General features: G+C 33.7%; 1 protein-coding gene across 4 annotated transcripts in view; it reads right to left on the bottom strand.

The window, feature by feature from the left end:
- Positions 1 to 6,011: 6,011 nt before the first annotated feature.
- Positions 6,012 to 13,513, bottom strand: part of LOC149797666 (uncharacterized) — a 51,809-nt gene continuing 44,307 nt past the window's right edge. For all 4 annotated transcript variants that reach the window (XM_089962575.1, XM_089962576.1, XM_089962578.1 and 1 more), the window contains 5 exons: positions 10,850 to 10,933; positions 8,167 to 8,365; positions 7,803 to 7,904; positions 7,455 to 7,535; positions 6,012 to 7,298 (listed from right to left, as the gene is read on the bottom strand). In XM_089962575.1, the coding sequence (XP_089818701.1) occupies positions 7,032 to 7,298; positions 7,455 to 7,535; positions 7,803 to 7,904; positions 8,167 to 8,365; positions 10,850 to 10,933 (733 nt within the window). In that variant the 3' untranslated portion in view covers positions 6,012 to 7,031. The remainder of the gene's footprint in view (positions 7,299 to 7,454; positions 7,536 to 7,802; positions 7,905 to 8,166; positions 8,366 to 10,849; positions 10,934 to 13,513) is intronic.

Here is a 13,513-nt window from a genome sequence, read left to right as displayed (position 1 = left end):
TACAACCATCGCCTCCATACTCGCCGTCATCAATATTATAATGTTCATCATAAAACAAGGCAAGCACGGGGGAAGGGGGACATATAAACAAGTACTCGGCAAGCCTAAGCCGTTCATAAGAAAATCAAACGGAGGCATATTTATCTGGTGCTTTTTTATTTCTTCTATGTTATGTTATTAGATGTATGTATGTATGTATGTATGTAATGTATGTAGGTATGTATGTATGTATGTATGTATGTATGTATGTATGTATGTACTGTGAGTTTAATTTTTGTCCTTGATTGTAATGTGTAAGGGGTATTTTGTAACCAGCATATTAAATAGCTAACTTTGTCCATAAGTATAGATTAAACCAAACGATAATATTTGTCAATATGTTTACTTTGATGTGAATTCAGTGCATTGGATTTAGCCTTGGAATATCCTGGTCTACTTGATGTTTGTCATGTTCTTTGCTAAAATTTAAGCAAAAGACCTGACCATGTCAACAACTTAGAATTTTCTGGTAAAGAACGCTTGATTTGACCCTTATCCTGGTCCTGTTATAGTGTCTTAGGTTTTTATGTAAAGGTAGTTATAAAGAGAATTATTTATTATTATTTATCCATATCGTAACATATGTCTAGTCGAATCAGTCTTTTAGCTGTGTTCAGCTATACTTTGAGAGTATCTATTTATTTAAATTATGCATTTGAATTTTAAAAAAAAATACTGATACTTTCGGACTAAATCAATATTTTTTGATTATTCTGAATTCATTGAAAGACATTCTGGATTATATTAGTGTGATGCATCAAGACTTTTAGCATATCGGCGCATTCCAGGATATTGGTACATCAGCACATTCAAGATTGAATTTGTTTCTAACATCACTGGAATTCATTCGGAACACTTTATACTTTTGAACTTGTGATATAATTTTAAGGATTTAATTCACAATAATCTAAGTTCGTTTCAAATTTTCATTTCGTATTCTATGGAAATAAAATATTTCTCGAATGTTATGAAACTTGTTGGTTTTCGCTCTTTTCTGTTACTTAGGTTAAGACCGTAGAGTCGTAACAACCATCTAATATCTCGGAAGCATATCAAGGCTAAAATCTGAACACATCTCGTATATGACAGCCAATATAAAACTGAAATCTATACAATTGTAAAAAGGTACCTCTTTATTTTTCTACACACACACATGTAAGTCTGTCCGTATCAATATCTGTTTTCTTATTTTGCAACATAAGCATACAATCAATTCATATGTCGGATATGAGTTTTCACATGCACGTATATCTATCATATTTGTGTAGCGATTACTGATACTTCTCTTATGATAATTTGTTGTAATAATTTACTGTCAAGGTGTCTTAGAAATATTTATATTTTACTTGATCCACAAATTTCTCATGGCACACCATAATTGCGTAATAACATCGGAAAGAAACCTCCTGTACCTTGCATTGGGAAACACCATGTGTTATTTAAATTTCAATTTTCTGTCAGTCCTCTTGTTTCCCACTGATGAAGAATCCAAGTTATAGGATTTGGCGCATGAATATGCATATATTTAAAGAGTCAGCTGTAGACTATTGCTTCTAGGGTCTTTACATCAGTAGTAAATTTCCACTTAATAATCAATAACGAAAAAACAGTATAACAAAGAAGATGGAAATAATACCCGTTTTCTAAATTAAACAACTTAATATCGATGTCATTGAAATCCATTGTGTGTGTGTGTGTTGCTAATAGTGTACGCATTTTATCAACGCCTACTTGGACTCCTAGCAGAGCACGCACTGAAGCAGTCAAATAAACCATGCTACCATAAAATGTAATTTTTATGATTTATTTCTTCAAATTTGATTGCAATCGTTATTCGGGAAAATGTACTAAGACATGTGTATCTGTATACTTATTTGTTTCCCTACACACTTTATAATCTCTCTCTGTCTCTGACTGTCTCTGTATGTATGTCCGCCTGTCTGTATGTCTCTCTGTCTGTCTGTCTCTGTCTCTCTCTCATGCCTTACGGGACAAAATAGGTGGAAATCTGTTGAGTGAAAGATAAAAAAGAATATTTGTTGCTTGATGAAGACCTTGAACTTGAACTAACACTAAGTAACACAGAGAAACCAAAGCTGTTATAACGTACACTTTCCTTAGGATTTTTCTACAGTGTTACACTGTGTTAATGATACACATTTACTAGCAGGTTTTCACGCTTTGTTTTGTTTTTGGTGTTTTAAACATATAAGTAGGTTCTAAAACAGATTACTTGTAAATATTAAAATTTGTTGAGGGTTCATGTCCCATCTGTTTCTCTCTCACTGCGTTGTTTAGTCATCCAACATAGTAGCTGTAGATGCAATCAACCAGATATCTCTCTCTCTCTCTCTCTCTCTCTCTCTCCATGGTGGTGAAATAAACAACGTATCGACCAACAGAGAGTTGGACGATGCAGTCTTACAAACTATCGTATGGTCAGTTCCTCCCACCCAACTAATCTCTCTCTCTCTCTCTCTCTCTGTCTCTCTCTGTGTCTCTCTCTTTCCATTGCCGTAAACCAGGTACATAATTTTCATCATTGGCATGTGACAATATCTCTAGATTTATGATGGTAAATCTGAGAGACTAACCGTCCAACAGAGAGAGAGAGAGAGAGAGAGAGAGAGAGAGAGAGAGAGAGAGAGAGAATAGTACTCATACTCATGCAGTCAGTAACGATGGTACGTAAAGCGTAATAATGATCATGAAGAACTGCAGACAACTTTTATGGTTTGAATTATCTCTTGTTGGTTCGACACTTCACTCGGCCTATTCCTCTCTGTTTCAATGTGCTTACTGGTGATCATGTGGTCGCTCTTACACTGATCGGGACGCTACTTTCATGTTCATATTAATCATCTCTTTCATTTCTTTAGTCAACATGAATGAAATAGAAGCTCACAAAAACAAGCAAATTAATCAATTTCCAAATGACTGATAATAGCAACAATAGCTAAAGAACTAATTTTATTTTATGGAGGGGGGAGTTATGTATTGTCAGCCCAACTGTCAATGTATAGCTTCCTGTTGTCAACTCTAACTCGACTGGAAGCGTAAATATGTGTATCTGTATATCGTATAATAAAATATTTGTATAGCATGTATGTTGTATCTTTGATGTACCACTTGTGGTATAATTTGTTTCATTAAAATGAACTCAGCAATCCTAGTTTCCTGTTAATGAACATGTATAACAAAGATACAGCTACACACACACACACACACAAACACACACACACACACACACACACATGAAGCAGACATGTCAAAGATCCTTGCAGTAAATCAAATAAATTGGCCAAAAACTTTAGATGTGATGTGATGTATCCCTTTTGTGAGGCGGATGACACAAACGAAGAATTTTTACATCACAAAAACATAAAACAAAAGCTCCCAAATATATTATTTATATATGATTTAACTGAGATAGAGCACTTTAGCTGAGAGAGAGAGAGAGAGAGAGACAGAGAGAGAGAGAGAGAGAGAGAGAGAGAGAGAGAGAGAGAGAGATGGGGGGGGGGAGGGGTGAAGGGAGGTAGGGAGGGAGAGAGAAAATATCGCCCAATTGTGAAAGACTAACCTGCGAGCAAAATTTCAATCAACAGCATACACTTACTTACACCATCAAATTAAATGATATTATTTCTGCTTTTCCTGCAGAGAAAAAGTTTCGCGGCAATCAGTAACTTGACCGAGTCCACATTCTTTCTTGTTCGAATTGAAATGTCTGTATCAGACCAAACCAATAGCAATGTCCTACCCGTTTCATCGATAAAATAATAAAATCACAGCAAAATTACCTGTAGTAGTGCAACCAGTACTCTACTGTATAGCAACAAGCATGCGATTTCACAACAATAAAATATGGCCCTTAGAATGTTTAGCTATGCAATGAAGATCTAAGCAATGCCTTTGAGGTACCATATCCCGCTGTGGTGCCAAGATTTATTTTTGGGTGAATTTTGCCTCGCAAATTGGACATGTCCTGGCGATTACTTTGCACCGCGATAATTCCAGACATATATTTGATTGAGTATTATTACCCGTTTGCAGGTTCAAGCCCCAATGCCGCCGTTTTTTCATAAATTTCACCATTCTTCCAATCTAACCAAAGTTTGGAAGGAAGGAAATGGTTTGTTTAAAAAGCTGTCTGTCATAAACCGTTCTCTGGAATAAGCAAGATACTAGGATTAAACAACGTTTTAATATTTAGTTTATAATTAAGAGGTGCCAGCCCTTACTTCAGTCACCGAAGTCTCCCGTAATTAAGTTATTTTTCTGGAGTGCTCCAAAAGTAGTGATGTGACTTATCTAATAATAACAACATTAGCAAGCGGCGGATATATGGATTCGAGAGAGAATGAAAAGAGGCAGGGCCGCCTTTTTAAGCGGAGATGAGAAGAAAAAGCGTGCATTGTATAGAAACAAGACCCGGGTGAATATTAGTAATCAGCTGGGGCGCTGAAACGCTTTGATGAGTGAACTTGTGCTGAAGACAAACACAGCTGTTATGGATTTCGATATTAATTGGTAAGAATACGACATGGATTTGTAAAATGTAATGTATGTCAGTTATGCCTTTAAAGAAAAAATACTCGCAAAACCTAGACTGAGTACTGCATCAATACAAAATGAGAATAGCATTTCATACAAGGATCACCTACCATGTCTGAAATGGCGTAGTGTTGGCCTCTTATGTTTACAACGGTGACGTCATCAAATCTTGTGTTTCAGTTTTCGACTTAAATTGGTTGGTCCAAGGATTAATTCGTACACATGTGAACAATTGCCGGGTTTCTCAGTTTGGGGGAGAAAAACATGGCTCATAATGTGATGAAACATCCATATTTTAATGTATGTGTGTGTGTGTGTGTGTGATTTGGATTTTTAATGTAGCTTTAACAATTTTTCAGTCATATCGCTACGATGTCTGCAGTGTGGCAGTTTATAGTGATGTCTAGCACTGAGGTATCATGCCGCAGACATGTAGCATGATGTCCCACCCAGTAACATTATCCTGACTCCAGGCTGACCAGCCCTAACACTAACCTCTTAATGCTGAGCGCCAAGCAAGGAAGCTGTTAGTACGTACCATTTTTGTAAGTCTTTGGTATGACTCGGCGGGGGATCAAACCCACGACCTCCCGCATCTGAGGCGGATGCTCTAACCACCAGGCCACCGGAGCGGTCCATATTTTAATGAAACCTAACGATGATTCGGACCAATATCTTTCAATATTCAGTATTGCTCTGCCGATTTGGCATATTCGGCTTTTCGTACGTAACGGCAACATTGGGGTTTTAAATTAGTAGACAGTAATACCAGCTATTATAAAGCATATGTTGAAAGAATAGAGTGACGTTTCATAATTTTCAGATTTGTTGCATAATAGCTTAACATTATATGGGGACGCTGAGTGGCAAAGAAGTAAACTAAAGTATATTACTAGGAGGAAATTAATTCAACTTAAATATGCCATATCTTGATATTAAAACTGATTACAGCCTAATCAGAATATGTAAGGTTACATACATGTACAAAAATGTCCAGTAGTTTCAACCAAATTTAAAATAGAGATAATTATAATGCCATGAATTGTAGAAAGAACTTTTCTTAACGAATGCAGTGTAACTGTGTAACATTTAAAAATAATTGTACAAAGACAATACAAAATTATCCTTCTGAACATTTCTGGTATAGATTTACCATTCAATAAATATTAATAAAATGGCACACCCTAATATGATGTTAGCTTCTGCCACAGCGCCGCTATCGGACAATAGATGTCTCACAAATTAATAAAATATTAAAAGAGATGTATTTTATGTTCATCATGCTTCATCTGTTTGTATGTTTTCAGTGAATATGCAAATGCAACATGGAAGAATACATTTTATACCGTTTACATGTATTTATTTTCACACGTCTTATTTTCTGACACCCAGAATTACTTAGCAAAGAGACACAGTAGAGTGTGAACTATTTATTCATATCAACCCTACCACTTCGTATTACGTAACTGTCTTAACTGCCGTTAGCTATATAGGAATATATTTCTTATTAATATGTCATACCATCGACATTATATAAATGAATTGCTTGAATCGGAGACAAAGACAATATAAATGACCCCAAGAGACACAGTCACCTAGACTGTATGTTTTCATGCGGTTTGAACAAAGGCTCCCTATACTGACTTTGTAGGGATATAATACTGAAAATGAGGCTGTGAGAAGTGAGCACGTGTACTAAATATTATATCTAACGTCATGAATGAAAAAAAAAACGCCAATCTTTAAAGTGCATCAATTTTAAAAATAAAATTCTCAATAAAATAAAAGAAAAAAATACTAAATTTATTTCATTTCAACCAATACAAGCTTTATAATGACATAAAAAGAACTATAAAAGCTTTCAAGATTTTTGAGTGGTTTGAAATTTCAGATCCATTTTACCTTTACTTTGAGAACTCAATATTCAGATCGTTATATTTGTGCCACTGAAGGCATATACTTATCGCATCATTACGTTACAGTTATAGTTTTAAATTGTTTTTATTTTACATCAGTGGGCGTAATACAGCTGGTCAATCACATATATATGCAAGAAAGCGTATTATTCGGTTAGACTTCATTATTTGTCAGTGCTCCGATATATTTTATCAGCAAAATTATTGCGATTTTATACAAAAAAGTACCAAATTGATGTACATATACAATCAGGTCAATAAATATATTCTCGTCCTTCCCCAAATATCCTTACCAACGTAAAGTATGCACAGCTTATGCATTATGTTACAGGACAGTGACCCGCAAATGTGTTTGATATATATATAAATATATATATATATATATATATATATATATATATATATATATATATATATATATATATATATATATATATCAGACAGTTGTCCAATATTTTGCGACTATAAAAAGTTTTAATTTGTGATTCATTCACACGGATGATAATAGAAACCCTGCCGTCATTTTTTTGCTTGAGCAACTCCTTTCGCGAGCAAAGATCCTCCTTCATGAAGCCGAAGTGGTGGCCACACTACAAAATCAATTTTTGTGCCAGTTTGTGTGTATGTCCTATATTTGTCAGTGTCGAAAGAAGAACTCTCTGCTTCTTTATCTATCACAACGGGCGGTTCCTGTATAGCCATCAACCAGCAGAGCTCAATGCATTTATTGATGTAATTCTTCATATTTTGTTTTTCTTGCTTGCTGTTCTTCTTAGACCAGTATAGCTGACAAAGTAAAATATATATTGTATAACTAATTAATCAGCGCCTAATTCAACTGAAATATGAACTTTATAAATAATATAATTTATTATAAATTAAGGTAAATAATCTTTATCACGCGATACTTTTTTATTACTTAAAAAAAGCGAAAATACTCACATCCTTTACCTCATCCCTCAGTAAAACTCCAAAGCTCTTTTTCATCTCTTGCAGCTGCTTTTTGCAAACAACAGGAATCTCCTAGAACAATGCAAACAGATAAGAGGCTGGTTTCATTATGGAAATAAGCGGAGTTAAAGAAAAAAGAAAATTTTATATACAAAACTATTTTACAATAGGTAGAACACTTTGTTTTATGATGGAAGATTTAAGTAATATATTTTGCACCACAATATGTTAATGAATGAAACTATACAAATAAAGGCAAAGTAAAAGAAATTCAGATCGACCAGATGCTAAATCATGTGACTTAAGTGTGTTGCTATTATACAAACTGTGATGTTTTACCTTAGACTTGTTTTGTGATTTTAATCCTGGCAACACGAGAGAGGATTCTTCCAGCTTATTTGAAAACTCTCTGCTTGTTGTTTTACAAAACTCAAAGCAGTCCTGAAATAAGATACAACTGAAATTATTCAAATACAGCAAATACGTCATTTTTAAGTGGAAGTCGTTATCAGCTCTTAATTCAATCAGTTATACTTTTAATAGACTTAGAAGGATTATTATTTATTAAGTTTTGAAAGTCGTAAAAGACGGAAATAAATAAATATCATTACAGCAAAAAGATCATAAATTGACATTGACAATTTTCAAAAGAAAAATAGTTGGTTGCATTATTTAAGGAAAAGAAAAAAAATAATACCCTTACCATTAACTGAGCAAGAAGTGATTTTATAATGGATTGATCGGTTCCACCTTGCCCATCCAGCTCTTCGTAAGCATCAGTCCATTCATTATCATATAGCTGAGTATACGCCTCTGAGAGTTTTGTCGGGCGATATGCATCACTGAGGTCGGCGATGTTGGGGTTGTTGTGTGTCATCTGTGCCCCTGCCACTTCACTTAACCTTTTCAAAAGAAGTAGGTATTATTTTTCCGGAATAAAGACCAGATATATCCCTAGGATGTGCATTGACATGTGTTGAATTTTGAAGAAAACAATATTTGTGTCGGTACTTAAATTCATGACTCGGCAATGAACATTATTATTTAGGATTTAAATTCGTGGTTTATAGCAAAGAAATTAATTTTTTTTATTAAATTGGTCCCACATGAAATATAGTTCAGTAACAGGAATACATGGTCATGTTTGTAAAACTGAGACTAGATGTTGCATTTTTGTGTCTTAAAAATTATGGCATCAAATACCATACCACAATAGTGACTTCTGCAGCATAAACAAACTAACCATGTCTGTTTATTCGTACATGATTGATGTAGAATCAACTGGTTTATATTGAATAAATGGTTACTAACCAACTTGTCCAACATCATATAACTTGAAAGTACTACATTATTGATAAACTTCCTGTATTAGTCAGTTTGAGTTATGGCTTTTTTTTTTATAAAACCATTGTTTATCGCTGGATACTTTTATTTGCTCAAATTATTCTACCCAAAACAAGTAAACGTAATCAGCTTTAAGAAGCGTTAATATCTGTTATATGCCATACGTCTCACCATCCTACCCATAAAATCATTAAATTGCAAAATTTATTGTATTTTAAGTGTTGCATAAATAAAAAAGAAAACAAAAGAATGTAAACTCATGGTGTTTGACTAAGCAGATTGCTATATACAATAGTTCTGATATTTCTGCCTATTTAGAATGATTCCATTTATGAAATGAAATTTCATGTTTTTTGTGCTTTAAGTGTTTGCTCTTTATTGTTAACGTAGCTTTATCAATTTAAGCCCTATCGCTATGTTGACTGCAGTGTTGCATGTTATAGCGATATCTAGCACTGAGGCCTCATACCGCAGACTTGTGGCATCATGTCCAACCCAGTCATTTCATCCTGACACCAGGCCGACCAGTCCTAACAACAACCCCTTAAAGCTGAGCGTCAAACGAGGCAGCTGCTTGTATCATTTTTATAAATCTTTGACATAGCTCGGTCGGGGTTCGAACCAGCAACCTCGAGGTGGACGTCAAACCACTTTGGCCACGGGAGCGGTATTTGTCTTATCGTACTTAAGCACTTCATGGTTGCGTTCCTTTCAAAGAACGTATCTTCCTAAAGTATGTTTGTTTATGTGGTTATTCGTTCTTAATACTGTTGGTTACCTTTTTTATACTTTTTTCAATCGGCAAGGTAAATCCAATATTGCACGGACATCTCCTTAAACACCACTACAAACACACATGTATTGATAGAAAAGAAAAATATGGCATGCTATTTCTTCTAAAAATTTGCTCAGCAGAATTTGACAATCTGACTGAAATCATTCTGGCATTAAAGCTCCAAATTTGGTTTTAAAAACGATAGCCCATCTCCACATGTGGTCGTTGTGAAATAGAAAAACTTTTAAATAAATTCAAAAAGTGATTAAAATCAAGTTTTAAATACTCGAGAGAAACCATCCTGGTATCAAGACCTTTTATGTTGGTATGAATTATACCAATCGACAAGAAATACGGCTTCTGTTACTAAACCACATACTATTTCATGACTCGTTATAAAATCGTCTGAAGAGAATTGTACCATCATAGCTGGAAGCCCTTTCAAAGGTATATTATTCATCCGGATGTTTCATAAAATATATAGCCACCGATAGTAAAAATAGAAAGATATTTACATGTCTATTACCAAAGAGAGACATACAGACAAACAGAGACAGAGATTTTAAGTTAAGCGAAATTTGTAAACTTTGACATAAAATATGTTAACACAGATGCATTTAAAAAAAGATGTGACATTGAAGAAACAAAAGGTATAGAACCTCCAAATAATAAAGTTGTCATCATTTCAAATAAATACATATAATATGAATAAATTCATACAGAAAGTATGATACTGACCCAAATCTCTTCACTAACTGCTGTTGGATTTAGGTATTATGTAGCTGTCAGATCAATGAACAATATCAGATCTTGCTGGGTTTTGTGCTAACGAATACAATGGGAGGTGAATGTTGTCGTTACTTTTAAGGCAAGTTTTAGATATTATATGTAGCTTGAAGGATGTATTGGTTTCATCACCCACACAAAGGATTATTCACACAAACTGCTTAAGCGTGTCTTAGAGAAAAAATCATAGAATATTATTTTGAGAACATTAATAAAAAAATACAATGCCAATATCAGTATGTTTTCCGGATGTTCATTTTTCATTTGTGGCTGTTACTTTTTTTAAACTGCCTAAGTACCAGCAAGTTTGCTTTGATTTTGTGTTTGTCATCGCTTGCAAATGAAACGTAAAACACGTTCATATTTCATATGGCCTTAGCTCGAAATGGCATAAAGTATGTGAATGTGTCTTGTTATCATAAAGCATTTCAAATTCCTCACTGGAATAAAGGAAAATAAGTCATATATCACATTAAAATACCTTGTTCGAAGATGATCGACTTCTTCTTGAAGTTTTATTAGTTTCGTATTGCTATTGCTGGGGGTCGTTTTCTTTGTCTCCAACCTAATTAATCGAAGAGCAAGAACATTTATACCATTATCCTATTCATTATAATATACACAATATTGTATTCTACTGAAAAACAACATAATTTCTAATACTTAAGTATCATCCAGTATTTCCAAACTTCAGATTCATCATAGACTGTTTCTTAGCATACATTTTGTGAGGCCAACTGAGCATCGAAGCGATACAAATTTATAAGCTGTAGAAACACAAAATATATTTTTATGCCATCATGATTATTTATTAATGGTACGTTCTATGCCACTGGCAAATGTCTCTATATCCATAACCATCACCATTTTAGATAAAATACATTCTGGATAGTAGATAGATATGAAATGAAAAAGTAACTTATACCTACGCCATCATTTATTAAAAGTTTATACTGTAAGACACATTAGTGCAGTAGACGATACAAACAACACAAACTATTAAAACTTCTTGATTTTACATGTCGTTCATGGTATGGAGTCAAACTAGTGTCACAACATGAAAAACGTTTCTTAAATGCCAATGAAACTACTAGCACTTCACATGTATAGCATCGCCAATAAAGGGACTCATCTTCCCAATCTGGTCAATAGAGTTGTGCTATCAGCCTTACACAGAGGAACTTTCGGCGAGAAACAAAGTCAGGATAATGGTAATTTACAGACGATAACTACTCTAAATGATTGAAATTTAGAACAATTAAAATCTCATTAGTACATTGCTGCAAGCCTGTTTTGTTGAAAACGATATAGGATTGGTAATGTAATGCTGCAGCAACTAAAATATGGACGATCAATAGACTTTCGAGAGCTTTTACTCTTCTACATCACGGCAATCCAATTCACCAGAAATATCGATGAAATCTATCAAAGGTTTTTATATAAACAAATGCTGTGGCTACAAAACATCAGTAGGAAAAGAACATGACCATAACTCTTCCGGATGAAGTCAGAGTATGTTCAAAATAAAATTATATACCATATAGATGCGTGTTGGTTTTAGTTCAAATGTAAATATCATTGAAAAGGTTATGATGCAGATATTAAAGTTAACTAAATGTAAATACAATCTCTAACCGACCATGTATAATGCTGGATATAAAGATTATTTAAAATTTCAGCGGTACCCACAATATAATGAAACCAAAGGCTTAAAATGTTCTGATATAATGTAGAAAACAAATTTAAAAATCGAATTTGTAATTAATAACAAGCAGCTTAAGACCCACCATCCACTACCTGCACATATGTATAGTTCTTTGTAAGGAAATAACGTTTACATGATTAAATCAAGTGCATTTTTGACAGAAATGAAAAACACTGTAATTTTGGCATCATATGTGACATTATTTGAAGACCAACGGAATATCAGCAATGAACGAAATTTGCAAAAATGTACTATTTCTTCAATTTTTGTTCTCCATTAATTCCATCATTGCGTTTTCAGATTTATTTTACTCATTTTCCTAAGATTGATTTGTACTGAAAACCTAGAAGTAAAACAAAACCACAATAAATTCAGAAACGTATCATGTGTTTCAGAAGGATTTAAAGCCTTCGACATCGTATGGGTAACAGATAACTAATATATATATATATATATATATATATATATATATATATATATATATATATATATATATATATACACACATATACGACACATTGAGGGGAGTCTTATGTGATGTGGACAAAGGAAACAATGTATTCAGACGAAAATGATATACGAAGTTCGTGATAGGAATTTGATTGCAGTCCAGAAGTCGATTCCTTTGCATGGATCGTTAACATAATACCATATGCAAAGTTTGGTTGAAACTAATATTTCTTGCTAACTTCTGCAGAATCATAATCAAAATGATTCACAAAATCGTCACAGACCTGAATCAAAATCAAACGAGACCATATTTCAAACGAAGATTCCTTTCACCTATAATCATGAAAGAGAATTTCATAAGTTTAAAACTACAATCATTTAATTTCATTATAAAAGTTGTAGCACTGACAGACATAAAATAATAGAATGCAAACAGCAACTTAAGATTTCTTGAAGTGAGAAGTATCTGTATTTTTCGAAAGACACCGTAAACAGGGAAATTACTATGGGACTACATGATAAAAAATGTACACATGGGGGATGTAAAGTTTGGTTCTGTTTCATGGAAACAGGTGAAATTATTTTAAGAATCATGCTGGAATATGAGACAAATCAATATGTGACAACGTACTCATTCTTCAATTTCTTATTCTCCTTTTTTAATTATTCCGTCTCTTTTTCATATCTCTTTATCCAATTGTCCGAAGACTGACTTGTTCTTAAAACAAAAAGAACATTTCGTTAATTCTCGTAATATTGTTGGACAAGAGAAGGACAGCTAATCTCGCACACATCAGCAGTAGAGGAAATGATAGCTGTAAAGTTTACTACATATCTTTCAGAAATAATGAACCAAGACTGTCTGTGAAAATATGGAATGTAGCTCTCAGATGTATCGGGTTTAAATTAAAAATAAACGTGTTCCATATGAATTATATGACTTTTGTTTTAGAAGGGGAGTCACGTTGCCTTTTTGTACTGAATCATAAG

Source organism: Sinohyriopsis cumingii, chromosome 6, assembly GCF_028554795.1.
Source record: "Sinohyriopsis cumingii isolate HCF-2022 chromosome 6, ASM2855479v2, whole genome shotgun sequence".
Taxonomy (NCBI): Eukaryota; Metazoa; Mollusca; class Bivalvia; order Unionida; family Unionidae; genus Sinohyriopsis; species Sinohyriopsis cumingii.
Note: the sequence above shows the minus strand (reverse complement) of the source record. Positions and strands in the feature narration are given on the sequence as shown.